We start from the raw sequence: 27,828 nt of genomic DNA on the forward strand, positions 1-27,828 counted from the left end.
TATAAAGTGCTTCCTTTAAGTTAAAGGGTGAACGTTCTCAATAAGGAAGACAAAAGTATGCTGAGGTTGGTAAGATCTATGGTAAGAACAAAGCTATGTGTGAGATCGTAAAGAAGGAAAAAGAAATTCATGCATATTATACATAGAATTCTGTTCTATCCCTGGTTTCAAGTATCCACTGGGGCTCTTGGAACAAATATCCTGAAGATAAAGGGGGACTACTGTAATCTACAATACAATATAATCTTATCCTACCAGCCTTGAAATTTCTTCAGAGGTTCTCCATGTCCTACAGGACAAAACCTTTAGCATAAAATGGGGCCCTTCATGGTCTGCATCTCTTATCCTCCAGCACTACCCTGCTTCCTTAAAGTAGTGTATCTTCACATCTCCAAATGACCTTCCTTCTAAGTAAAATCCCCTTCCCTGTCTGCATAGTAAATTATCATTTCTCTTGCAAAAGCTAGTTTAAAAACTAGTTCACAGTTTAAAAACTAGTTCACAGTTCAAAGGCCATCTCACTCAAGAAGCCTTTCCAAACATCTCCAGACAGTCTGAGGCCACCATACCCCCACACCTTAATTTTATTTATTTACTTAGCTTGTGAGCTCCTTTAAAGCAAAAATTTTTCACTTGTCTCCTCAAGGCAGCCTCACCTTTGTTCATTATATGACTAGATACCTGCTTTACAACTAAAGACACCAGAATCAGTCTCATTATTTTATAGACACATTATATTTATTCAGAAAGGTAAGTATTTCAAAGATAAAAAGTGAAACTAACATTTGAAGATCAGGTAAGTTTCATGTTACAGAATATAAAGATGAAAATGGATAAAAAATTGGTACACACATTAGAATCTGACTTGCTCACTTTGCATCTTTGTGCCTCTACCTTTATCAAGGATAATTATGTGATTAAGTATTAAGTATCATAACTAAGCTGGTACATGGAATGGACAAGTGAAAATAGTTAGGACATTAGAATTATTACATATGAGCTCTTCTGACTTCAGAGTAAAATTTGTATTGTTCACTCCTAGCTTCCGAAAGTGGATAAATACACAAAAGATTAAAGGAAAATAATTTCACCTAAGGCGATCTTCTCATATAAACTATACTGAAAAGAAACAAACTTGGCCAAAATAGGATTCTATATATTCTTAACGGATTTTTTAAGATAAAAATTAAATCATTTGGTCAGGTCAAAGTGATTACGTTATAATGAAATTTTCCATTTATAACAGCTATAATTTTTAGACTCTATCTTTCAATTGACTTTGAATTCTCTCAGTGGCAATAAAGCAAGACTCTTGGAAACAGTAACCTTCCAAGAAACTCATCAAATCATAAAAATGCTATCCAATCTACAAATGTTACAAACTACTGTAATGACATGGTTTTATGTAAACCGACCTGGGTCCATATGGAGGGGAAAAAGTGTGACCAAAGAAGTGTCTATATACATATTCATCCAACTTCTCAAATACTCCATCATTATCTACTTGATATTCCTTCATGTTTCTAAGATAATCTTTAACATCATTGACAAAGTCAGTGAAGAGCTTCTGATCATGTAGAAAGACACCATTTGGGAAAAACTTACTGATGAACTGATCAAATTCTTGCCAGTGATAAAAAGTATCCAGTTCTTTTAACATGTACCTTTGAATTATCTGTCTAAATTCATCTATCCTTATAGGATTCACCACTGTGTTAAAAAGGCCCATGGATTCTTGTCGAGCACAATCAAATACACCAGAACAAGCCTTTCTGAAAGAATGAGAATTGTCTCTACAATCATGCCCATGACTGCATTTCTGTGCATTTGTATTTTTTCTGAATTCTTCAAAGTGAACTGGCTTTTCTTTCCTTCCATCATTCTGCACAGTAGGACCTCTATTATTCTGGTTTTCTGTAGGTGCCTTATACTGTGGATGTAAATAGTCACTAAAAACTGTTCTCGGTTTTTCGGATGCTTCTTTTGTAGCACCAAATCTTTTATTACCCTTTTCATCGAAGATGTTCTTGGTGGTATCTTTAAAATGTCTGAAAGTAGATTTAACTGAATCTGAGAATTTTTTCAGATTTTCCTTCACAGCTTCTTTAGCCTGCTTAATTTTCTCTTTATGATGCCGCACAAACTCCTTGGTAGAATTCTTCATGGCATCAAATGTATCCTTAACTGAACCCAAAAATGTGTCCTTTGACTTATTTTTAGCCCTGTGGTTTCCTCTGCTCCCTTTCTTTTTTCCATCAGTTTCTTGTTTTCCATTTTGATCTTTTGCCTCAACATACAATCTTTCCCACAAATCAGAACGCTGCTGTTCGAAGGTTAGCTTCCGTTCCAGCTCAGTGAGTCTTTCCCGTAAGACTGCCATTTCCTTTTCTTCAGTAAATACATTGGGAGAATCTGACTTGCCATGTAACTGAATACCACTTAGCTGATGGAGTTCCCCCCTTAAAGCTGTAGTTAATAGTCGTTCTCTCTCCAGTTCTCTCTTTAGCATCTTTGCTTCTGCCAACAGAGTCTCTCTTTGACTAAGAAAGCTGTATTTTTTCTGCTTTTCTTCTTCCAAATGCTGCTTAAGTTTCTGATTTTCTTTAACTAATTCAGTACTTGTCCCTTTATCTTCCAGTATTCTAATCTGTTCTCTTAGTTTGTTTAACTCTTCCTGTAATGAAGACAAGGCCTTTTCTTCCTTCTCCAGAGATATTCTTAAATACTGATTTTCTGTAGCAAGGTTAGTTTTCTGAGTTTCAAAGGACATCTTCTCTGCTTCCGTAAGTGTCCAACACCTTGCAAGGTTTTCTTTCAATGACTACATTTTTTTGAAAGAGAAGAAATAACATTTCAAGTGCTTTAAAAGTTGAATTTAAGTCTTTAAGATATATAACACCCCATAAGCTTTTGTGTCTTTACTTCTACAGATACTATACCCCGGGTAGAATGTGCAATAGTGTAAACATTGGGAAATACAAGGTTCACATGCAAGAAAACTCAGAGCAGACAGCTACATCAAATTGAGAACAATAGCATGGTAGAAGAATTTATTTTTTATTTTATTTTTTGAGATGGAGTCTCACTCTATTGCCAGACTGCAGTGGCACGATCTCGGCTCACTACAACCTCTCCCTCCCAGGTTCAAACAATTCTCCTGCCTCAGCACCCCCCAATAGCAGGGATTAAGGCACCTGCCACCATGCCCAGCTGGAAGAATTTAAAAGTCAGAAAGTTAGCTAGGGCTAACAGGACTAAAGGCTTTTCTGAATCTTAGGAAGAGAGGTTATCTTTATAAAAAGTAAAATTACATCAAGAGCTGACTTATGGCTTCAAAAGATTGTTTGTACTCACAGTACCCTTCGAAAGAAGAAATTCTAATAATCTTAGTCCTATTTGAAAATTTTAGTCCTATGCAATTAACATTGCTAGGTAAGTACAGATAAGCCATAAATTCTATAAGCATATTAGAGGACACACTGAATCTTAGTAACATTTATAACTTATCCAATTATATGTAAACTTTCAAAGTGACTGTTACTCAGATTACAGCAGTTCTGTAATCTGTACAGATTAATACAACTCTGAAGATTAATCTACAGATTGCTATGACTCTGAAAGAGAGAAATGGTTGTCAATTAGGCTTATAGAATTTTTCTGCTTCAGTAAGGGTAAATCAGTCCTTGATTGATTTGAAATTTCTTTCAAACATATGCATAAGTAACAAATTTTAACCAAAAACAGTCAAACATTAAACAATATGCTTCAACAAGTTCTTACAGCATTATCCATTCAGTTAAAAATATCTTATGTATAAATCTGCAAAATGATACTTAAATTAGGTGTAACTGACCACACATGTTGTGGTTACCCCATTTGAGTAAGACCAGCTAATTACCTGGATTCAGAAACAAGCCAAAAAAAAAAAAAAGAAGTGGGGGGAACAAGTCCTTTAAGAGAATGACACTATTTTATACTTCAATAACTCTCTAAAATGATTGCTTCACTTTCTAGCTCATTAATCTTCAGAGAACAAATAAAGATTTAAAATTTAATCACAGTCATTACATCTGCTCTACCTGTATGAGAGAAGTTTCTTCTACCCAACAGGAGTGGACTGTGGAGCAGAAGAGACTGATGCACTGCTGTACCATAATCTTGAAAAGCAGAAGCAAAGGCAGCCACAGAATGAAAGAGTACAGCCTTCCTCATGTAGTAAATATGATGTTGACAGAAGTGACTGATAAGCAGATCCTGACCAGGTCTTCCAAAGAGCTTCAGTATCTATCTGATCCATACTTAACAGCTAGAAACAAGACATCTGCAAAAACTGACTCTCTAACCAAGCACAGTGGCTTAAACCTTTATAATCCCAACACTTTGAGGCCAAGGCAGGAGGATCACTTGAACCCAGAAGTTCCAGAAAAACCTGGGCAACATAGCGAGACCCCATCTCTATGAAAAATTTAAAAACAAAGTTAGCTGGACATGGTAGCCTGTGGTCCCAGCTACTTGAAAGGCTAAGCAAGAGGGATTGCTTCAGCCCAGGAAGTTGCAGCAGTGAGCCATGATTACACCACTGCACTCCGGCCTGGACAACAAGAATGGGACCTCCTTAAAACAAAAGAAAACAAAACAAAACAAAAGGGCCAGGCGCAGTGGCTCACGCCTGTAATTCCAGCACTATGGGAGGCCAAGACAAGTAGATCACCTGAGGTCAGGAGTTCGAGACTAGCCTGGCCAACACGGTGAAACCCCATCTCTACTAAAAATACAAAAAAATTAGCTGAGAATGGTGGAGGGAGCCTGTAATCCAAGCTACTTGGGAGGCTGAGGCAGAAGAATTGCTTGAACCCAGGAGCCAGAGGTTGCAGTGAGCTAAGATCACCCCCCATGCACTCTAGCCTGGGCGACAAAGTGAGAATCCATCTAAAAAAAAAAAACAAACCTAAACCCAAACCTGAAATACAAACTCTTTGTAAAGATTTATGTATGGTGAGTCTTCCAAAAGTCAGTGTTATCCTATGGAGCCAGAAACCATTGTGGTGAAGAAGAAAATGGCATATTCTAATATAGGTAGGAAAAACTGCACTATTTGTAATTAACTTGGGAAGTACTTCCCTGTGTCTACAGCCAAACCACCCTGAATGCGCCCAATATCCTCTGAACACAGAAGCTAAGCAGGGTCAGGTCTGGTTAACACCTGGATGGGAAAAGTACCTCCCTGAAAGATACAGTTTAGTTACAAAGTATTATTTTTGTCTTTTCAAGAAAAATAACCTGTAAGGGAAGGCTACATAAATTAAGTGTGAGATTTGGGGGTGGAAAAAATAGCTTACTTTTCTTTCCTTTTTTTTGAGATAGAGTTGGTGGGGTGCTGGGTGAGAGAGGGGAAGGGGGAAGGGGGGAGTGGGGAGGGGAAAGGGGGAAGAAGGGGGAAGGGGGAGAAAGGAAGAGTCAGTCTTTCTCTGTGGCCCAGGCTGGAGTACAACAGTGTGATAATCAGTTCACTGCAAACCTCTATCTCTGAGGTTCAAGGAATCTTGTGCCTAAGCCTCCTGAGAAGCTGGGATTATAGGTGTGCACCACCACAGTTGGCTAATTTTTGTATTTTTAGTAGAGACAAGGTTTCACTGTGTTGGCCAGGCTGGTGTTGAACTCCTGGCCTCAAGCAATCCACCTACCTTGGTCTCCCAAAGTCACCACCTTTGGAAATTTGGAAGGCCACCACCTCACCCAGACACAGCTTACTTTTCTACCCTGAGTTTATCTCTACACCATTCCTAGGAAAAAAGTAGACAGGGGACCAACTATTTAGCTGATCCTCATAAACCCACAAATGTGTTGGATAACAACAGAATGGACAGTACTGTCCTGTGAGATGAGATCTAGGTGAGTTATAGACAGAAAAAAGCATGTTTTCCCTTCCATCAGAATAAAAAAAACAATGAAAGGGAACGGCTATGTCCCTAATCAAAAGAAGATCTTAGAGAGGCTATAAAACCACAACTCTCAAGACTGGGTGTGGTGGCTCACACCTGTAATCCCAGCACTTTGGGAGGCCAAGGCAGGTGGATGACAAGGTTAGGACAATTGAGACCATCCTGGCCAACATCACGAAACCTCGTTTCTACTAAAATACAAAAAATTAGCCAGCATGGTGGCAGGCACCTGTAGTCTCAGCTACTCAGGAGGCTGCACTCCAGCCTGTTGACAACAGTGAGACTCCCTCTCAAAAAAAAAAAACCCACAACTCGCCGGGTACAGTAGTTGATGCCTGTAATCCCAGCACTTTGGGGGACTGAGGTGGGTGGATCACCTGAGGTCAGGAGTTAGAGACCAGCCTGGCCAACATGGTGAAACCCCATCTCTACTGAAAATACAAAAATTAACCTAGTGTGATGCCATGCGCCTGTAGTCCCAAGTACTCAGGAGGCTGAGGCAGAAGATTCGCTTGAACCCAGGAGGCAGAGGTTGCAGTGAGCCGAGATCGTGCAATTGCACTCAGCCTGGGTGAAAGAGCAAGACTCTGTCTCAAAAAAAAAAAAAAAAAACCCGCAACTCTCCTCTTTCCGTCCTGCCAACTGAAAATGCCTGCTTCCCTCTGTAAAAATAATGTTAACAAAAATGTCTATATCCACATATAAAATGTCAATTTTAAATGATGTTAACTATAAAACAGCAGCTAGAAATAAAAGTTCTTAAGTCAAATCCTTGAAATCAAATTAGCTCTGCCAAACAAAATGAAACAAAACAAAAGGCCAGGGCCGGGTGTGGTGGCTCACACTTGTAATTCCAGCACTTTAGAAGGCTAAGGTGTATTTTCAATAGTATAAACATTGGGAAATACAAGGTTCATATGCAAGAAAACACAAAGCAGAGAGCTACAACAAATTGAGAACAACAGCAGGGCAGAAGAATATTTTTTTTTGAGATGGAGTCTCGCTCTGTCGCCCAGGCTAGAGTGCAGAGGCGTGATCTTGGCTCACTGCAACCTCCACCTCCTGGGTTCAGGAGTTCAAAGTCAGGAGTTAGAGACCAGACTGGCCAACATGGTGAACGTCTCTACTAAAAATACAAAAAAATTGGATCACCTGTAATCCCAACTACTTGGGAGGCTGAGGCACAAGAATCACTTGAACCCAGGAGGTGAAAGTTGCAGTAAGCCGAGGTTGCGCCACTGCACTCCAGCCTGGGCAACAGAGCGAGACTCCATATCCAATAAACAAACAAACAAAAAACAAATTAGCTCTGCCAGTTGCTACCTTGGGAAAGTCACTTAACCTTTCTAAACCTCTTCCTACCTATAAAAGTTAATACTTGCTTAATCCCACGTTGTAAGAGTAAGAGAAATACTCTATATGGTGCACTCATGACAATGACTAGGACACAGTAAGCACCTGTACTCAATTCAATGATCAGCGTTATTACTGATTTACTCATCTGCACTATTAAGCACAATAAGCACTAACTAATATGCACAATAATTACTAACAATTATTTTAAATATTTTTTAGTGGTACATACCTTATAATCTATGAAAGGTTCTTGTTCCTGTTGACACTGGGAAAGATAATCCTTCATATCATGCAGTTCATCTTCATGTATCTTTCTGACTAATTGTTGACGCTTCTGAATCTGAATTGTGCCTAAAATAAAGATTTTTATTAAGGATATGTAACATAAATATTATGATTAAATGTTTTATATATTTTTAAATTTTGGTAATCTGCATATAACCTATGTAATCTTTTTTTTTCTTTTTGAGACAGAGTCTCAGTCTGTCACCCAGATGGGTGTGATCTCAGCTCATTGCAACCTCTGCCTCCCGCATTCAAGCGATTCTCATGCCTCAGCTTCACAACTAGCTGGGACTACAGGCAAGTACCACCACGCCTGGCTAAATTTTGCAGAGACTGGGTTTTACTAGGTTGGCCAGGTTGGTCTCGAACTCCTGGCCTCAAGTGATCCGCCCACCTCGGCTTCTCAAAGTGCTAGGATTACATGTGTGAGCCACTGTGCCTGGCCATAACCTGTGTAATCTTGACAATCATTTTATTCAAGGTATCAGCATTTCACAGTGCTTTAAAAATTCTTAGGCCAGGCACAGTGGCTCACACCTGTAATCCCAGTACTTTGGAGGCTGAGGTGGATGGATCACCTAAGGTCAAGAGTTCCAGACCAGCCTGGCCAACATGGTGAAACCTTGTCTCTACCAAAAATACAAAAAATTATCTGGGCATGGTAGTGCATGCCTGTAATTCCAGCTACTGGGGAGGCTGAGGCAGGAGAACTGCTCGAACCTGGAGGTGGAGGCTGCAGTGAGCTGAGATCATACCATTGCACCCCAGCCTGGGCAACAAGAGTGAAACTCCATCTTAAAGAAAAAAAAGAAAAAGGAAAAAAAATTCTTATTACATAAATAAAGAATAAGTAAGTGAGCTCAGTGGATCACACCTGTAATTCCAACACCTTGGAAACCCCATCTCTATTACAAATACAAAAAAAATTAGCTGGGCGTAGTGGCAGGCGCCTGTAATCCCAGCTACTCAGGAGGCTGAGGGAGGAGAACTGCTAGAACCCTGGGGGTAGAGGTTGCAGTGTGCCAAGGTCACACCACTGCATTCCAGCCTGGGCAACAAGGCAAAACCCCATCTCAAAAAAAAAAGAAAGTCGGGGAGATTCAATGGTGAGGCTTCTAAACGAGACAGTAACACCAATGAAATATCTTTCTCTTCTCACCCAAAGGCATTTAAAGGCTTTGAATTGATAAGATAATCAACATATATAAACACTATCAACCACAATAAAGAGCAAAGTATAAGGATAAAGATGAAAAACTCTCAATTCATGTGAATCACAGAAGCAACAATGAATGTTACAAAGTATGATACTTATGTGAAACCTCAAAGTAGAAATAATGAACACTAATTATTCCCACATTTCAAATGTAACTATTTCAAATGGGAATTCAATACTCTGCCTTAATAAAGTCACACTTCAACTTAGTTTAACTATGATTCTAAATATAAATGATTTGCCTCAAGCTGAGCATTTCAGATTTTTAATCTTCTAATCCTTTAACTTTTAAAAAAGTCACTAACATATGTGGTTATTATCCTTACATTTGTTAATAACTACTACCCTTTTTTTTTTTTTGAGATGGAGTCTTGCTCTGTCGCCAGGCTGGAGTGCAGTGGCACAATCTTGGCACTGCAACCTCTGCCTCCCGGGTTCAAGCGATTCTTCCGCCTCAGCCTCCCTAGTAGCTGGGACCACAGGCCATGCCCGGCTAATTTTTGTATTTTTTTTTAGTAGAGACGAGGTTTCTCCAAATTGGTCAGGTTGGTCAGGTGATCCACCCACCTTGGCCTCTGAAAGTGCTGGGATTACAGGTGTGATTCACTGTACCCCGCCACTACTACCTTATTTAAATAAAAAGTTTTGTGATAGGCAGCACCCACTTCTAGAATGGGAAAACTGAGGCTCAAAGAGGCTTCAAGTTTTCAAGGCCATATATTTAATAATGGCACTGAAAACAGATCCCAGGATTCACCCCCGCACCCGACTTTTTTTTTTTTTTTTTTTTTGAGACAGTCTCGCTCTGTTGCCCAGGCTGGAGTGTAACGTTGCGATCTCAGCTCACTGCAACCTCTACCTCCCAGGTTCAAGCAATTCTCCTACCTGAGCCTCCAGAGTAGCTGGGATTACAGGCGTGCACCACCACACCAGGCTAATTTTTGTATTTTTAGTAGAGACAGGGTTGGCCAGGCTGGTCTCAAACTCTTAACTCACTCAAGTGATTTGCCGGTCTCAGCCTCCCAAAGTACTGGGATTACAGGTGTGAGCCACCACACCCTGCCCAGGATTCCTCACTCTTAAGTGCCTCTACACTATCGCATCAGGTTATGTATAACACATTTTCAAATACTTACCATAGAAATGTCCAAATCCCATGCTGATTGCAATCACCAAAGCAAGTATAACACACTTATTGAGACCACTACTGAACTGATGTTTACTCAACTCCTTAGAAGGTTCGGTTTCTTGTTCAGCAAGTGGCCGTTCTTCAGATTCTGAAGTAGAAACAGTCTTCCTCCTAGCACGGCGTCGTCTAAAAGCAGGACTGGGCTGATTACTGGTTTCATCACTACTTGATTCATCATCACTAGGCTGAGACGAAAATACTATTAAGAAAAAAGTTGACATTTAGCTATTCAAAATCTTGGAAAAGCTTTCCCAGTAAAAATGATTTAGAATAATCAATGCCATCCCTTACATGCCTTTTTACATGAGATAGCCAAAGCAAAAACCAAACAACAAACGAAAAAACGGGTTTTCAACTTATCAACATAAAGCCAAAACATAAAGCATTTCAAATGTGATACACTAGTATCTGTTGATCATATTATTCTGTGCTTTGAGGGCCTCTTTCTGTTTTCTTTTTTTTTTAACCCTCCTCGCCTTATAGTCTATACTATTAAAACAATCCTTCAATCTTATTAGCCTCAAGTTTCACTGCTGGCCAGGAATGGTGGCTCACGCCTTTAATTCCAGCACTTTGGGAGGCCAAGGCAGGTGGATCACCTGAGCTCAGGAGTTCAAAACCAGTCTGGCCAAAATGGCGAAACCCTGTCTCTACTAAAAATACAAAAATTAGCCAGGTGTGGTGGTCCACCTATAGTCCCAGCTACTTGGGAGGCTGAGACAGGAGAGTCACTTGAACCCAGGAGGTTCCTCACTGGAGGTTCCAGTGAGCCAAGATCCTGCCACTGTACTCAAGCCTGGGCAACAGAGCAAGAAGGCTGTCTCAAAACAAACAAAAAAATACTTTGCTATTAGAGTTATAAACAAGTACTATTTCTGGAAAGAAAACAACTACCTTCTGTCTCTTCATTCAATTTCAAAAAGGTAATTTAACTGCAACTGTTTAAGAAACACAGGAAAGTACACAAGCATTTCCTGTGACTTACAAAGTATGGTAACTACCAAAAGCTTCCTTGGGTGTATCTGGTCCTCTAGTTTCATTTCCAATCTAATTATCCCATGATCAAGGTTCAAAGCACTCTATTTTAACACAGGATTCCAGAAGTCAGATGAGCCCTTCCCTTCGACTGCCACTCTTACTAGAAGGTTATTAACTTTACCCTCTAGTAAATATGTCAGCATGAGGAAGTGACACAATAGCTATCTCCAATATTAAGGACTATTCTGGTGCTGCTCCTTTGTGAAAAGAATAGTAGAGAAAAAATAAATTGGTGGAGAAACTTTGAACAAGAAATTACAAGTCCAGGAAACATATTCCCTGGAAAAATCACCTTCAGTTTTTTCCAAGTACATAATTTCTTAACACTATTCCATATATCAACAAACTATATGTTGACAAAGAAGCTTTTATAACTCAGAAATAATTTCCATGAGCCACTTACAGGAAAAACACTAAAAGTAAAGATAAAATATGAACTTGAATATAAAGAGCTCTAAAACAACAAATATTCATGCTCCAGAAAAGCAAAAACAGTTCTTCAGAAGACAGGATATCCATGCCACAGGAAAGCTGGTGATTTAGGTTAGGCAGTATTTTTCAGAGATGGATCATAACGGTTTACTTTCACACTTACAACAATAAACACAAAGACAGAAGGCACTACTGAAAATTAATGAATATTCCTAATATTTAGGGATACAGATGCCACTGAGAGATCTTTTTGGTCATGACCCTTATGCCCATCATGTTTATCTGGTTATTCTTGTTCACTAGTGTTTCAAAGACGCCGTCGCCTCAGGTGTGAGGTTACATTTCTTGGACAAAGAGAAAGAAAGGAAGACTTAAAGCATTCATTACATAATACAAAGGCATTCATGATCGTGATTAGAGTATTTAAGTCAGGCTTTCTGACATAAAAGTAACATAGGTAAATATGAAAACAAATAATTTGTAAAACTTCTTTAAATAAATGTTCAATTCTACATTAGCATACTGCCTTCCTTATATATTCTAACAAAGCAGCCTAACCCATATTAATATATTCACATCCTTATCTAATGCTTCCATCTTTTTGACCCATACATATAATAACTATTCTGATTTTTAATTTCTTTTAAAAAAGCTTAATTTGGCCCACAGATGCAAGCAATGCAAAGGCATGCAATAAGCTTGGCCAGCTCCTTTGCCAGAGATTCTGAACCCATTTAGAGTATTGCAGATGACAACAGGTATCTTAAAGCACTCAGTAAATAGTAAATGTGACTAGGCACACTCAGCTCTAGAGAAGCTCGTCCAATTTAGTCACATGACCTTGGAAAGCGAGCTGGCTGGGAACATGGTGTTTCAGTTGATCATCCCATCCCCATATGCATTCAGGAATCTTCCACAGCTTCTCCCACCATCTTTCTTTTGTGAATAAACAGGAAAAAAAGATGTATAAAGCTTTATTATAAAGACTAAAAAGGAAAAAAAGAATTAAAAATAATTTTCACTTAACATTGTTATCTGTACTAAATTAAAATGTAATAACCGTGCCTTCTTAAAAACATACACAATACAAACTTCTCTACACTACCAACTTTGCTTTTTGTCAGGGAAGAGAGTTCACATAGAGGAAGTGGGTAATGTTCTTAAACCAACAAAATGTACACTGCCACAAGAATATAAGTTAGTAAAAGAAAAAATTTAAGTTGAAATCCTTAAGGATGAAGAAGAAAGGGAAAGGAAAAAACAAATAACTAAGCAATGGCTAGCACAAAATTAACAAATCTAAAGGGAAAAACAAAAACTTTTTTTAGAGACGGAGTCTCACTCTGTCACCTAGGCTGGAGTACAGTGACGCAATCTTGGCTCACTGCAACCTCTGCCTCTTTGGTTCAAGAGTTTCTCCTGCCTCAGCCTCCAGAGCAGCTGGAATTACAGGCCCACACGACTACAGCCAGCTAATACCAAGTAGTTGGGATTACAGGCACCTGGCTAATTTTTTATTTTTAGTAGAGATGGGTTTTGCCATGTTGGTCAGGCTGGTCTCCAACTCCTGATCACAGGTTATCTACCCACCTTGGCCTCCCAAAGTGCTGGGATTATAGGCATCAGCCAATGTGCCTGGCCCAAAAACAAAAACTCTTGGCAACTGGTTTATGTAGTGTTTTCGGTATAGCACAAAATTTCAGTATTTTTTTAGAGACGGGGTTTCACCATGTTGGTCAAGCTGGTCTTGAACTCCTGACCTTGTGACCCGCCCACCTCAGCCTCCCAAAGTGCCAGGATTACAGGCATGAGCCACCACGCCCAGCCTGAAACAGTATCTTTAGGAGGAATAACAATGAGTAAAAATAAACTTAATCAAATATTCCTCTTAACTCAGTCTACAAAATTCCCAAGAAGTCAGAATTTAGAAAGGAGATAAATATTAGAGGAATGGGCTTAGAAGTATGCAACTTCCTGAAAAAAAGTTAACAACATGTAATTTCTTTATTTCTTTTTTTGAGATGGTGCTGGGATTATAGGTGTGAGCCAACAAGCCTGGCAACAACATGTAATTTCATTTATGTCTATTTCAGTTTCTTACACACTCCGGCTTCAATTTGACTTTTCTGGACCATTAATATTCTCAAATTAAACCAGAGGTAGGAAAGGGAGAAAAAAAAGAAAGACTACCTGAATCCAATACAAATCCTAGAGTTAAAAAAAATAATAAACTTTGACAAGCAACAAGGATTCTAAAATCAGTTATAATACCCCTCCCATAAATAATTATACTATGAATACTACTCTAACAAAGGCTGAAGTTTTCCTCTGACCACCAAGAATGTCAGATGAATATTTAAATAGCTGGACAAAGTGTTTTCAAGTTCATGTTTATAGGCAAACTACTGATATACTAACTGAAAATAACTTCTCATTAAATGAGACAGCCAAGAACCTCTAATTTTTTTATATTTTTGAGACAGGGTCCTGCTCTGTCACCCAGGCTAGAGTGCAGTGGCACAATCTCAGCTTCACTCTAGCCTCAACCTCCTCCCACCTCAGCCTCCTAAGTGGCTGGGACCACAGGCGCACACCATCACACCTGGCTTTTTTATTATTTGTAGAGATGAGGTCTTGCTATATGCTGCCCAGACTGGTCTTGAACTCGTGGATTTAGGTAATCCACAGGCCTCAGCCTCACGAAGTGCTAGAATTACTGGCGTGACCCACCATGCCCAGCCAAGAATCTCTACTTGACATTTTATTAGATTAAACTGGAATGACAAAAATTCTATTGTCTGATTCTGGTTGGGAAACATAAATATTAAATAATAGTAAAATCAAAGAAAATTATCTAAAATAGATACTACATGTTTCCTGTTTTTCTGTCAGAATCATTAAAATAAATTTTTAGAATCACTAGCAGTGTTCCAAGTTGTCTCTGCCATAACTATTAATAATTATTAGTTATAATTGTGGGTTAATAACAGTGAATTACAGGTTTGTGTCTCATAGAATTTGCCAGGAACTTTGTATCTACATATTTTATCACATTGAAAGAAGTAATACACACCGCTAAAACTGAACTGAAGCATAGTAGAAAGAAAATAAGCAACTCTCACTTTAATCTCTGAATGATTCTGTCAATGGGCATTGATTGCATTAAAATGTGACTTACAATAGTGACATTTTCATAACAGAATCTAAAACAAAAGCTCTGAAGGTCAGCAGCTTTGGGAGACTAGCTGTTTGGACAGCACCTTGAACTCTTGTTGGCATATGGTAGGTACTCAATAAACGACTGTTGCACAATGAATAACTGAATGTATCTGAAAAGACTTTAATAAAAATTTTCTTTTACTATTTCTATAATATAAATTATATACCACTGCAAGCAAAAATATTGGTATCCCCAATCTCCCACTGTTAAAGATCTAAAAAGCACCAAATGAATTGTGGAGCATTTGTGATTTTAATGAATCTCATTGAAGAAATTTTGTCTTCTATTCAATGGCAAAAGGTGGTTACTGTTAAAGCAAAAGATTGCTATGCTGCAGAACAGTCTAGGACAACACTAGGTATTAATAGACTTCACACACAAAAAAATAGTCTTGTCTTGCATTTTACCTAAACATATTCAAAACCAGAGACTAAATTATTAGGGGTAGAAAACAAGCCCTTATATAAAATGTGGTCGTACATGTATTTAAGTCTCTTATCGGGTCATTCTTACCAGTTTCTGGCTGACAGAATGCATACTGACTGCTAGAGGAAGAGCCCATGTTAAAGTCTTCTGAACTCTGTGCTTCTTCAACAGTGATAACTTCTTGACTTCCAATTTCTTCTAACTTTGGTGGCTCAAGGGTAACAATATCAGAATCATCACTGGCAGTCCCAATGTAGATACTGTCTTCAGTTGTCTTTTCTTCCTCTGCCTAAAGAATCATGATTTTAGAGACAGTAAATTCAACAGTTATTTAAGGGCCTTATATTTTCTTAGAATACAACAGTACTAAGTATTACGGTAATTTGAGGTTAAAATATATTATTCCTACCATTTAAAGAATTATGCAATAGTAGGCTCATCATAGAGCTTGAAAACACCATCAGATCCCTTGATGACTCTCAGAATTAGACCAGACTACTGCCTTCTGGGCTGCAGAAGCTAAACCCACCTTTGCTCCTCAATAACCACAGAAAGAAGAGTTTATTTCTCTCACGAGTTCCATGGGTCTATTCAAACACAACTCTGTAGTGTGGGAGCCCAAAATAGACTCACTAAACTTTTCTGGTTATGTATGTAATAACTTCAACAGTGTAACTTGTACTGAATGTGTCTGAAGGTGTCCCCAAAAGTTCTTATGTTGGAATGTAATTGCCAATGTGATAGTACGTACACCTTTAGGAGGTGACTGAGTCATAAGGGATCCTCCCCTGGAAATACGACTAAGGCCTTCATAAAACAGGCTTCATGCAGCATCCGGCCTTTTTCACTCATCCCCTCTTAAGGATGTAGCAGCAAGATGCCATTTGGAAACAAGAAACCATGCCATCAGCAGACACTGAACTGGTTCCCACTTTGTTCTTAGACTTACTTCCCAGCCTCTATGAGAGAAATAATTTCTGTTTTGTTTTGTTTTTTTTTTTTTTGAGATGGAGTCTTACTCTGTCACCCAGGCTGGAGTGCCGTGGTGCAATCTCGGCTCACTGCAACCTCTACTTCCTGGGTTCAAGCAATTCTCCTGCCTCAGCCTCCTGAACAGCTGGGACTACAGGTGCACACCACTCTGCCCAGCTAATTTTTTTATTTTTATTTTTTAGAGACAGGGTTTCACCATGTTGGTCAGGCTGGTCTCAAACTCCCGACCTCGTGGTCCACCTGCCTCGGCCTCCCAAAGTGCTGGGATTACAGGCATGAGCCCCCACACTCAGCCCTGTTCTTTGTAAATCACCCAGTCTCAGGAATGTTGTCATAGCAGTACAAATACACTAAGACACCATGTAAAAAGATCATCTAGCTATCTAGTTTTATACAGAAGTCAAGTAAAAGCCCAAAGGACAAGTCTTAGGTTGTTATGTAATTTTAAAACAAACCACCATTTTAGACGTGAAACCTAAGGTTAATTTTTCAATACAATTCAAGAATGCAATCTACTTCCGAAGAAAATTATATTAGAGGTGAAAAGACAGATCTTTAACACAATACCAAGAAATTACTTTACTTAGATGTCTTCTAAAACATCTAACTTAATCAGATGTTAAAACTGCTTACAATTCAAAACAGGAATAGAATGCATAAATAGAATTAGAGGCTTTATTTAGTATTCTAAGGATACTATTTGACATATATCTACAGAGTAAAATACACGTTTACCTCAGCTGTTGAGCTCGTTTCCTCCAAAGCTGGATAAGTAGTTTCTTCCATAAACACTGTGCCATTTTGGCTGCTTTCTGATATAAAGCAAAAATCAATATAATTATTTCTTCATTTATACTTTCTGCAGCCAACATATAATCTGGGTAGATAAAAATCTATTCCTAATATGTTAAAGTAGATTTAATGAAATGTCATATACAATTATAGAAGTCACTCCACTGTTCTAATAAATTTCATTTATTTGAAATTGTCAGGGGATAATTTTAGATATGAAAATGAAAGCATTTAAGGATTTTTTTTTTTTTTTTTTTTGGAGATGGAGTCTTGCTCTGCAATCCAGGTTGGAGTGCAGTGGTACTATCTTGGCTCACTGCAACCTCTGCCTCCTGGATTCAAGCAAATCTCTTGCCTCTAGCTTCTGAGTAACTGGGATTACAGGCATACGCTACAGCTAATTGTTTTTATTTTTAGTAGAGATGGGGTTTCGCCATGTTGCCCAATCTGGTCTCGAACTCCTCACCTCAAATGATCCGCCCACCTTGGCCCCCCAAAGTGATGGGATTACAGGCATGAGCCACCGTGCCTAGCCACAAGCTTTATTAAGAACGTGCCTGTAATCCGAGCTACTCAGGAGGCTGAGGCAGAATTGCCTGAACCCAGGAGGCGGAGGTGTGGTGAGCCAAGATCGCGCCATTGCACTCCAGCCTGTGTAGCAAGAGCGAATCTCCGTCTCAAAAAAAAAAAAAAAAACTCAAATCAAAGCTACCTTGACTAGGTAAATAAAACCTCTACCTTACATTACCAAATTGCTTGATTCAGTGTGTTTGTTAATACCCGATAATATGAAAAATCTATCATTAGATACCTAGTGATACATTTCCTGAGTTCTTTTTTTTTTTTTTTTTTTTAAGTCAGAGGGAGTCTCACTCCATCACCCAGGCTCACTCTGTACACCCAGGAGTACAGAGGCGTGATCTCAGCTCACTGCAACCTCTGCTCCTGAGTTCAAGCAATTCTCCCACCTCAGCCTCCCAACCATCTGGGATTACAGGTGCCCACCACCACATCGGGCTAATTTTTTTTTTGTACTTTGTAAAGACAGGGTTTTGCCATGTTGGCCAAGCTGGTCTTGAACTCCTGACCTCAAGTGATCCTCCTGCCTCTGCCTCCCAAAGTGCTGGGATTACAGGCATTAGCCACCGTGCCTGGCCTCATTTTCCTGAATTCTTAGAAGTTCATTCAAAGTTCCTAAAGACCATTTTAATGGCTGTCAATGCCTGGTACCATAAGAATAAAAACTATGGCTTCAAACTATGATTTATAAAAGTATATATGTACATGTATGTGTGTGTTTGTGTGTGTAAGTGCTTTACAAGAAAACATAAACTATAAAAAACAAGGACTCAGCCTGGATGCAGTGACTCACACCTGTAACCCTAGCACTTTTGGGAGGCCAATGCTGGAGAATTGCTTGAGTCTAAAAGTTCAAGACCAGCCTGGGCAATATAGCAAGACCCTGTCTCTACAAAAATAAAAATTAAAAAATTATTTGGACATGGTAGTATGTGCCTAGAGTCTCAGCTACTCAGAAGGCTGAGGCAGGAGGATTACTAGGAGTTGAGGCTGCAGTGAGCCATGATCATGCCACTGCACTCCAGCCTGGGCAAGGGAGTGTGACAATGTCTCAAAAAAAAAGTTAGGGAGAGGAAGTCCAGGCACAGTGGCTCATGCTTGTAATCCCAGCACTTTGGTAGGCCATTGTGGTAAATTCACTTAAGGCCAGGAGTTCATGACCAGCCTGGGCAACATAGTGAGACCATTTCTGCCAATAATTTTTTTTAAAAAGAAAGAACTCAAAACACAGAAAAACTAAATGTCACTATGGGAGATATAAGAATCTTCTCAAAGAAAATGCGTACAAACAAAATGATAAATTCACAATATATTTTTAATGAAAAAGAGCATAAACTATTAAGTTTAAAAAATTAAATATAAATTCATAAGCAAAGTATACCAAATATCAACAGAAGTGTTTCTAGATAAAAAAAAATTAAAGGCCATTTTAAATTCATTTTGTTTACTATTATTTTTTTCCCTATCATGAACATGTATTTCTTATATAATTTAACTCCAGCAAAGAACAAGCGGAAAAAAAACATTTTTTCATGTTAAATAGCCCCTAATAGAAAAGTAGTTTAATTTAGAGATAAGATTGCTCCACAGCACTGGGCTCGTGTCCAAGGACTCCCAAAGAAGTATAGAAATTGTTCTTCAACTTATGCAAATAAATGCATTTCTTGGAAAAAATTGTCCATGGCTTTCAGATTCTCAAAAGGATTTCTGACACAAAAAAGATGAGAATCACCTTTTTTTAACATCTCTTCCTTGAATTTTTTTTCTTTCTTTCTTTCTTTTTTTTTTTTTTAAGAAAATCACTCTTCAAATGAGAGTAGTATTCAATACGTAGGCTTAAAAAAGTTAACAGGTACAATCTCTTCTATTTCTTGCCCTGACACATCCACTTTATTCTCCTGAGGGTTAAATGTTCTGTATGCATTTTACTGCAATCTTTTTTAAAAAGTTAATGAAATTAAATCCCATGGGAAGTATACATAACACAGATGCAATACAGTAGTCAAATTCCATTTTACCAAACTGGAACGAGAATACACGCATATCTGAGAGATACTGCAAGTTCCATTCCAAACCAATGCAATAAAGCAAATCACACAAATTTTTTGGTCTCCTTGTGCATGTAAAAGTTATGTTTATACTATACTATAATCTATTAAATGTGTAACAACATTATGTCTAAAAAACCATACATATATTAATTTAAAAATACATTATTGCTAAAAAGTGCTAGCAATCATCTGAGCCTTCAGTGAATTAGAGCATTTTTGTCAAAGGTGATGGCTGCTGACTGACCACTGTGATCGCTGCTAAAGGCTGGAGTAGCTGGGGCAATTTCTTAAAGTAAGACAACACTCAGATTTCCCAAATGGATTGACTCTTCCTTTCATGAAAGATTTCTCTGTAGCATGCAGTGCTGTTTGATAGCACTTTGCCCACACAGAACAACTTTCAAAACCAATCTTCTCAAACCCCGCCACTGCTTTATCAGCTAAGTTTTATGTAATATTCTAAATCCTTTGTTGTCATTTCAACAATATTCATAGCATGTTTACCAAGAGTAGACTGCATCTCAAGAAACTACTTTCTCTGCTCATCCGTAAGAAGCAACTCCTCATCTGTTCTTATCATGAGATTACAGTAATTGGACCACATTTTCAGGCTCCACTTCTAATTCCAATTCTCTTGCTGTTTCTACAACATCTGCATTTCCTTCCTCCATTTAAAGTCTTAAACCACTCAAAGTTATGAGGGTTGAAATCAACTTCTTCCCAACTCCTGTTAATGCTGGTATTTTGATCTTTTCCCACAAATCACAATTGTTCTTAATGGCATCTAGAATGGTGAATCCTTTCCTGAAGATTTTCAACTTGCACACATTGCCCAGATCCATCAGAGCAATCACTATCTATAGCAGATACAGCCTTACAAAATTTACTTATTAAATAATACAACCTGAAAGTAAACATTATTCTTTGATCCATGGGCTACAGACTGGATGTTGTGTTAGCAGGAAACAAAGCAAGATGAATCTCCTTGTAAATCTCCATCAGAGCCCATGGGTGAAATTGTTCTTCAACATATGCAAATAAATGCATTTCTTGGAAGAAACTGTCCGTGGCTTTTGGACAGGACCAGGTGTACCTGGTAGTATTTTGAAATACTTTTATTCTGAACAGCAGGTCTCAACAATGAGTTTAAAATATTCAGTAAACCATATTGTAAACACATGGCTGTCACCTAGGCTTTGTTGTTCCATTTATAGAGCACAGGCAGAGTTGATGAAACATGTTTTTTAAGGGCTCTAGGATTTCGTAAGGCAGGGTAAGTGAACACTGGCTTCAACTTAAAGTCACCAGCTACATTTGCCTCTAACAAGAAAGCGAGCTTGTTCTTTGATATTGACTTCTCTCTAGCTAGGAAAGTCTTAGATGGCATCTTCTTCCAAGAGAAGGCTGTTTCACCTACACTGAAAATCTGCTGTTTAGTGTAGCCATCTTCATCCATGATCTCAGGTAGATATCCTGGATAACTTGGTGCACCTTCTCCATTAGCACTTGCTGCTTCACCTTGTGCTTTTATGTTATGGACATAGCTTCTTTCCTTAAACCTCATGAACCAACCTTAGCTAGCTTCAGCCTTTTTTTCTACGGTTTCTTAACTACTCTCAGCCTTCATAGACCTGAAGAGTTAGGAAGGACTTTGTTCTGGATTAGGCTGTGGCTTAAGGGAATTTTATGGCTAGTTCGATCTTTTACTAAGACCATTAAACTTTCTCCATGTCAACATAAGAGTCAGCCATTAAGACTATATGGCTTCCTTATGGTTCATGTGTTCACTAAGAAGGCCTTTTAATTTCTTACAGAACTTTTCCTTTGCAATCACAACTTGGCTAACTATCTGGCCCAAGATACATAGCTTTCAACTTAGCTTTTGACAGGTCTTCCTCAAATAAGCTTCACATCATTTGTAGCTTCTTATTTGAAGTGAGAGATGCAACTCTTCCTTTCACCTGAACACTTAGAGGTCACTGTAGGGTTATTAATTGGCCTGATTTCAATATTGTCGTGTCTCCAGGAATAGGGAGGCCCAATAAGAGGGAGAGGGAAGCCGGGTGCAGTGGCTCACACCTATAATCCCAGCACTTTGGGAGGCCAAGGCAGGTGGATCATGAGGTCAAGAGATGGAGACCATCCTGGTCAACATGGTGAACCCCATCTCTACTTAAAAAAAATACAAAAAATTAGCTGGGCATGGTGGTGCATGCCTGTAATCCCAGCTACTCAGGAGGCTGAGGTAGAATTGCCTGAACCCAGGAGGCGGAGGTTGCGGTGAGCCAAAATCGTGCCATTGCGCTCCAGCCTGGGTAACAAGAGCGAAACTCCATCTCAAAAAAAAAAAGAGGGAGAGGGAGTAGAGCAGTCAGAACACACACATTTATTAAGTTCACTGTCTTTCACAGGCATGGTTCATGGTGTCAATGGAATTACAATAGTAACATCAAAAATCACTGATCGCAGATCATGATAATCATGATAACAGATATAATAATAATGAAAATGTTTGAAATATGACAATTACAGACAGGCATAGTAGTTCACCTATAATTCCAGCACTTTGGGAGGCCAACGCGGGTGGATCACCTGAGGTCAGGAGTTTAAGACCAGCCTGACCAATCTGGTGAAACCTCGTCTCTACTAAAAATACAATATTAGCTGGGTGCATTATGCATTCCTATAATGCCAGTTACTTGGGATGCTGAGGCAGGAGAATCGCCTGAACCTGGGAGGTAGAGGTTGCAGTGAGCCAAGATCATGCCACTGCACTCCAGCCTGAGCAACAAGAGCAAAACTCCATCAATTCGATAAAATACAATAAAATAGGTCAGGTGTGGTGGCTCACGCCTGTAAATTCAGCACTTTGGGAGGTCCAGGTGGGTAGATCATCTGAGGTGAAGAGTTCAAGACCAGCCCGACCAAAATGGTAAAACCCCATCTCTATTAAAAAAAAAAAAAAAGTAATAAAAATTTAAAAAACAAATAAAAATAAATGAAATATTACAATTATGAAAATGTGATAGAGACATGAAATGAGCACACGCTGTTGGAAAAATGGCATTAATAGACTTGCTAAATGCAGGGTTGCCACAAACTTTCAATTTGTAAAAAATGCAGTATCTATGAAGTACAATAAAGCAAAGCAGAATAAAATGATAGAGAGGTATGTCTGCAACTCTGTAACATGATAATAACTGGAGAAGAGATTAGTAAATCTCTTGTGATAAATGAGTTATTTTTTTCTTTTTTTTTTAATTTATTGCAGTTTGGGTTTTGGGATACATGTGAAGAACATGCAAGGTTGTTGCATAGGTACACACATGGCAGCGTGATTTGCTGCCTTCCTCCCCTTCACCTATATCTGGCATTTCTCCCCATGCTCTCTCTCCCCAGCTCCCCACCCCCCACTGTCCCTCTCCTATTTCCCCCCAACAGACCCCAGTGTGTGATGCTCCCCTTATGATAAATGAGTTATTTTTTTCTTAACTTTAATAATGACAAGTAAATACACACTACCAAACAAATGACAAGTTAATAGAAACTATTAAACAAATTCACATTAAATCATAAAACATTTATTTTGTCACTGGTACATCTGTAGCAACAAAGTGTATCTGAAAGCCCAAAAATATATTACAATTGCAAATAAACAAAACCCTAAGGTAGGCTGGTGACTCTGGGTTCTGTGGGCCTTCACTAATTCCACACTGTTGTTTTTTGTTTTTTGGTTTTTTTTTTGAGATGGAGTCTTGCTTTGTCACCCAGGCTGGAGGGCAGTGGCACGATCTTGACTCACTGCAACCCACCTCCCAGGTTCAATCAATTCTCCTGCCTCAGGCTCCTGGAGTAGCTGGGATTACAGGTACCTGCCACCACGCCCAGCTAATTTTTTGTATTTTTAGTAGAGATGGGTTTCACCATGTTGGCCAGGCTAGTCCTGAACTCCTGACCTCAAAAGATCTGCCCACTTTGGCCTCCCAAAGTGCTGGACTACAGGCATGAGCCACTGTACCCAGCCTACACTGAAATTTAATCCTTCAATGACCACTTAGATAAGCCAGAAAGAGGCCAGGCACAGTGGCTTGCACCTGCAATCCCAACTCTTTGGGAAGCCAAGGTGGGTGGATCACCCTAGGTTGGAAGTTCAACACCAGCCTGACCAACATGGAGAAACCCTGTCTCTACTAAAAAGACAAAATTAGCTGGGCATGGTGGCACATGCCTGTAATCCCAGCTAATCAGGAGGCTGAGGCAGGAGCATCACTTGAACCGGGAGGCGGAGGGTGTGGTGAGCCAAGATTATGCCACTGCACTCTAGCCTGGTCAACAAGATCAAAAGTCTGTCTCAATGAATCAATCAATAAAAGAGTAGCCAAAAAGGCCACTCACCTGGAAAGAAGGCAAGATTCATAGTATCAGTCATATATCCTATTTTTTTAAAAAAATCAGAATTTGTGAAATACTTACCTCCCTGCTCTATCTGCTCCTCTTGCTCTAAAGATAAACATTCTGGGGTGGGCTCACAGCTGTCAGTGGCTGTCACAGAATTCACCATTTCTATATCGGACCCCTAGGGAAAGTGACAATTTTTCAGTTATTTGCCTGTTAGCTACTCAAAGCTAGTTTTGACTACATGTAAATGCTTCTTCCATTATTAAAAGTCTCAGATGCAGCCAGGTGCACTGGCTCACACCAATAATCCCAGCACTTTTGGAGGCTGAGGCAGGTGGATCATGAGGTCAGGAGTTCGAGATCAGACTAGCCAACACGATGAAACCTGTCTTTACTAAAAATAAAGAAACTAGCTGGAAGTGGTGGCGGGTGCCTGTAATCCCAGCTACTCGGGAAGCTGAGGCAGGAGAATTGCTTGAACTCAGGAGGCAGAGGTTACAGTGAGCTAAGACCACGCCACTGCACTCCAGCTTGGGCAACAGAGTAAGACTCCAACTCAAAAAAAAGAATAAAAAAAGAAGACAAGTCTCAGATGCTACTATACTCCAAAGGAACAGTCTGATAAACTTTAGTCCACAAGGGGCAATAGCAGTAAAATTGCAGAATGGAGTCTCCATTTAAATCCTAAGTCAAGTCAGCCCAAAAGTGAAATGCTCTATTTTATGAGCTCAAGCAATAAATTTGAATACCAGAGAATAAGGGTCTAAATATAGTTACTTCTTGCTTCTACTTAACATTTACGGAACTACTCTAGACAAGGCACTTTACTAGGTGTTGTGGAGTATAAAAAATTCAAATCCATAGCTGGGCGTGGTGGCTGGCACCTGTAATCCCAGCTACTCAGGAAGCTGAGGCCAGAGAATCACTTGAACTTGGGAGGTGGAGTTTGCAGTAAGATTATACCACTGCACTCTAGCCTGGGTGACAAGAGCAAAACTTTGTCTCAAAAAAAAAAAAAATTCAAATCTAAAATTCAAATTTACCACATATTCAGAGAATAGCCATGTGCAAACAACGACGTATTATGGCAATATAAACTAAAATGTTTAAAGCTTTAATGGCACGGATTAAATAAACCTATTAGGTTAATGAATACACTCCTTAGACAATTTTAGACTACCTTTTTATTCTGAGATTATCTTTTCTACTTTGATGTCAGACTATCTTTTCATTAATAACAGTGGATCAAACAATTTTTCTTTATGTCATAATTAGCAAAACAAAGTTAACCACTAAGGTGATTCTGTCTCTCCCTATGTCCCCACTATAGTCTGCTGACACATAGAATTGAAAGGTCTGCATTCTCTTGACATACATAACTCAAAACAGCCAAAAATTAAACAACTCATGAAAAAAGTATCATTTAAGGTGAGCCCTAAAGAGAATTCTGAATGTAAGACTCTGAGGCTGTCTATAGTGGCAGTAAAATGGCAGAAGCTAAAGCAAGGTTAGAGTTGGATTAGGAATTGCTGGGAAAGCTAATTCTGGCCCAAATCAGAATGGTGGTAATGGGAAAGGAAAAGGAGACACATATAAGAGACAACAGCAAGAAAGAGAAGAACCTACACAGCAGATATAGAAGAAGAGAGAGAAAAGTACAAATATGATTTACTCTGGGACATAATGTCTAATATAGAACACCCTAATGACATGCTTGACTAAGTGCCTGAGAGGTCTGATGTCATATTCTACCCTGCAAACTCACAGGTAAGACTCCCATAGCTGCCTTGCTCCTATATTGTTAATTATCCTTGAAGGAGAAGTTGCTATGGGAGTTGATCTAATCTTTAAAGAAAACAAGTTAAAAATAGAAAAGTCAGTGAAGATTTTAAAAAGAAGAATCATCTCAATCCCAAATGATATGGTTGCTTTTAAATTTTGAAACGTTAATGCAGAAAAGGCTATCTTCTTTTTTTCTGTTAAAGTTTTCTAAACAACATAACTACCTGAACCTTAACTAATCAAAGTAATGGTTAAAAAAAAAAAATTTTTTTTCTTAATGTACTTTAGGTTCTGGGGTACATGTGCAGATCATGCAGGATTTTTGCATAGGTACATACATGGCAAGGTGGTTTGCTGCCTCCATCCCCCTGTCACCTATATCTGGCATTTTTTCCTGTGTTAAAAATTTAAATTTTTATTAAGAAAACAAGTGAGGTTCATGGGATAATCACTGAAATAAGAAAAAAAGAAAAAAAAATCAAGTGATGTTTACAATATCCTAGAAACAAATGGGAAAACTATAGATAAGTCCATTAAAACCTAGAATAAGTATATTTCTGTTTATCAATATACTGTCATTTTTCTATAGTGAACATATATTACTGATGTGAGAAAATAAACAAAATGCACAAGTTAGGTACACTTGTTATACATATGTCAATCTTTTATTATAAAATTCATTTTGTGATAGAGTTCTGGCCTTTTTCATGTCAAGTTCTGCTAATGTAAGTGGAACACATGCTCTCCATTCTCCTTTCTGATCTCTTCAAATCCAAGATCTATTTTCTAGCTGTATAATCTTGGCCAAATTACTTAACCTCTCTAAGCTTTAACTTTCTCAACTATAAAATGAGAATGAAAACAATCTATGCCACAGTAAAACGTTTAAAATTATGTAAGAACAGGGTGTGGTGGCATGTGCCTATAGTCCCAGCTACTTGGGAGGCTGAGGCGGGAGGACTGCTTGAGCCCAAGGAGTTAAAGATTATACTGCACCATGACTGCACATGTGAACAGCTACTGCACTCCAGCCTGGGCAATACAGCAATACCCTGTTCCTTTTTTAAAAAAAAAAAAAAAAAAAAAAGACAAAATTGGCTGTGCACAGTGGCTCACGCCTGTAATCTTAGCACTTTGGGAGGCTGAGGCGGGCAGATCATTTCAGGTCAAGGAGTTCAAGACTAGACTGACCAACATGGTGAAACCCCATCTCTACTAAAAATACAAAAAATTAGTTGGGTGTGGTGGTGGGTACCTGTAATTTCAGCTACTTGGGGAGACGGAGGCAGCTTGAACCCAGGGGGCAGAGGTTGTAGTGAGCCGAGATCGCACCACTACACTCCAGCCTGGGCAACAGAGTGAGACTGTCTCCAAATGAAAAAAAAAAGACAAAATTATATGAAAATGAAAGTTAAGGCCAGGTGCAGTAGCTTACACCTGTAATCCCAGGACTTTGGGAGGCCGAGGTGTGTGGATCACAAGGTCAGAAGATCGAGACCATCAGGCTAACACAGTGAAACCCTGTCTCTTCTAAAAATACAAAAAATTAGCCAGGTGTGGTGGCACATGCCTGTATGTAGTCCCAGCTACTAGGGAGGCTAAGGCAGGAGAAGCACTTGAATTTGGGAGGCAGAGGTTGCAGTGAGCTGAGATCGTGCCACTGCACTCCAGCCTGGGCAACATAGAGAGACACCGTCTCAAAAACAAAAAAAGAAAGAAAGTAAAGCACAAGTCTGATCAACAATAAACCCTCAATAAATACTTCCCTAACATCTCAAAGCTATGTACAATGATGTAGAAGATGCTGGCTCATGAAGAGTTCTCAGCAGTGAAGTTTAACCTAAGTGGGAAAATGTCCACTGGAACTTTTTGCTTAAATGTAGAAAAAGACTGGTCTTCAAAGAACACAGTTTATACCACTGGTAATATTAATTTTACAAATTACCTTATAAAAACTATTAAATATCATACCTCATGATTGATGACTGTCCAACCACAAGATGAATCACTGTCACTGGAATTTTCAGACATTTTTCAGGTCTACAAATACAAAAACATATTGACTTGTGGGACACATTTTTTAAAATTCTAGACAAAACACTGTATGTGACACTAAGTTTGAAAAGTGG

General features: G+C 38.9%; 1 protein-coding gene across 15 annotated transcripts in view; it reads right to left on the reverse strand.

The window, feature by feature from the left end:
- Positions 1-27,828, reverse strand: part of CCPG1 (cell cycle progression 1) — an 86,866-nt gene that overhangs the window by 43,904 nt on the left and 15,134 nt on the right. For 9 of the 15 annotated variants that reach the window (XR_013521011.1, XR_013521010.1, XM_078334262.1 and 6 more), the window contains exons 2-8: positions 27,671-27,739; positions 23,993-24,095; positions 16,833-16,909; positions 15,192-15,393; positions 9,936-10,187; positions 7,528-7,649; positions 1,416-2,821 (exon numbers count right to left, since the gene is read on the reverse strand). Coding sequence is in view for 13 of the 15 variants with exons in the window: in XM_078334262.1 (XP_078190388.1) it covers positions 1,416-2,821; positions 7,528-7,649; positions 9,936-10,187; positions 15,192-15,393; positions 16,833-16,909; positions 23,993-24,095; positions 27,671-27,730 (2,222 nt within the window). In the remaining 2 variants the exon portion in view is untranslated. Of the gene's footprint in view, positions 1-719; positions 2,822-7,527; positions 7,650-9,935; positions 10,188-12,298; positions 12,395-15,191; positions 15,394-16,832; positions 16,910-23,992; positions 24,096-27,670; positions 27,740-27,828 lie in introns of those variants that run through there. The other 6 variants (XM_078334259.1, XM_078334260.1, XM_078334261.1 and 3 more) reach the window with 4 other exon arrangements.

This window comes from Callithrix jacchus, chromosome 8 (genome assembly GCF_049354715.1).
Source record: "Callithrix jacchus isolate 240 chromosome 8, calJac240_pri, whole genome shotgun sequence".
NCBI lineage: Eukaryota > Metazoa > Chordata > Mammalia > Primates > Cebidae > Callithrix > Callithrix jacchus.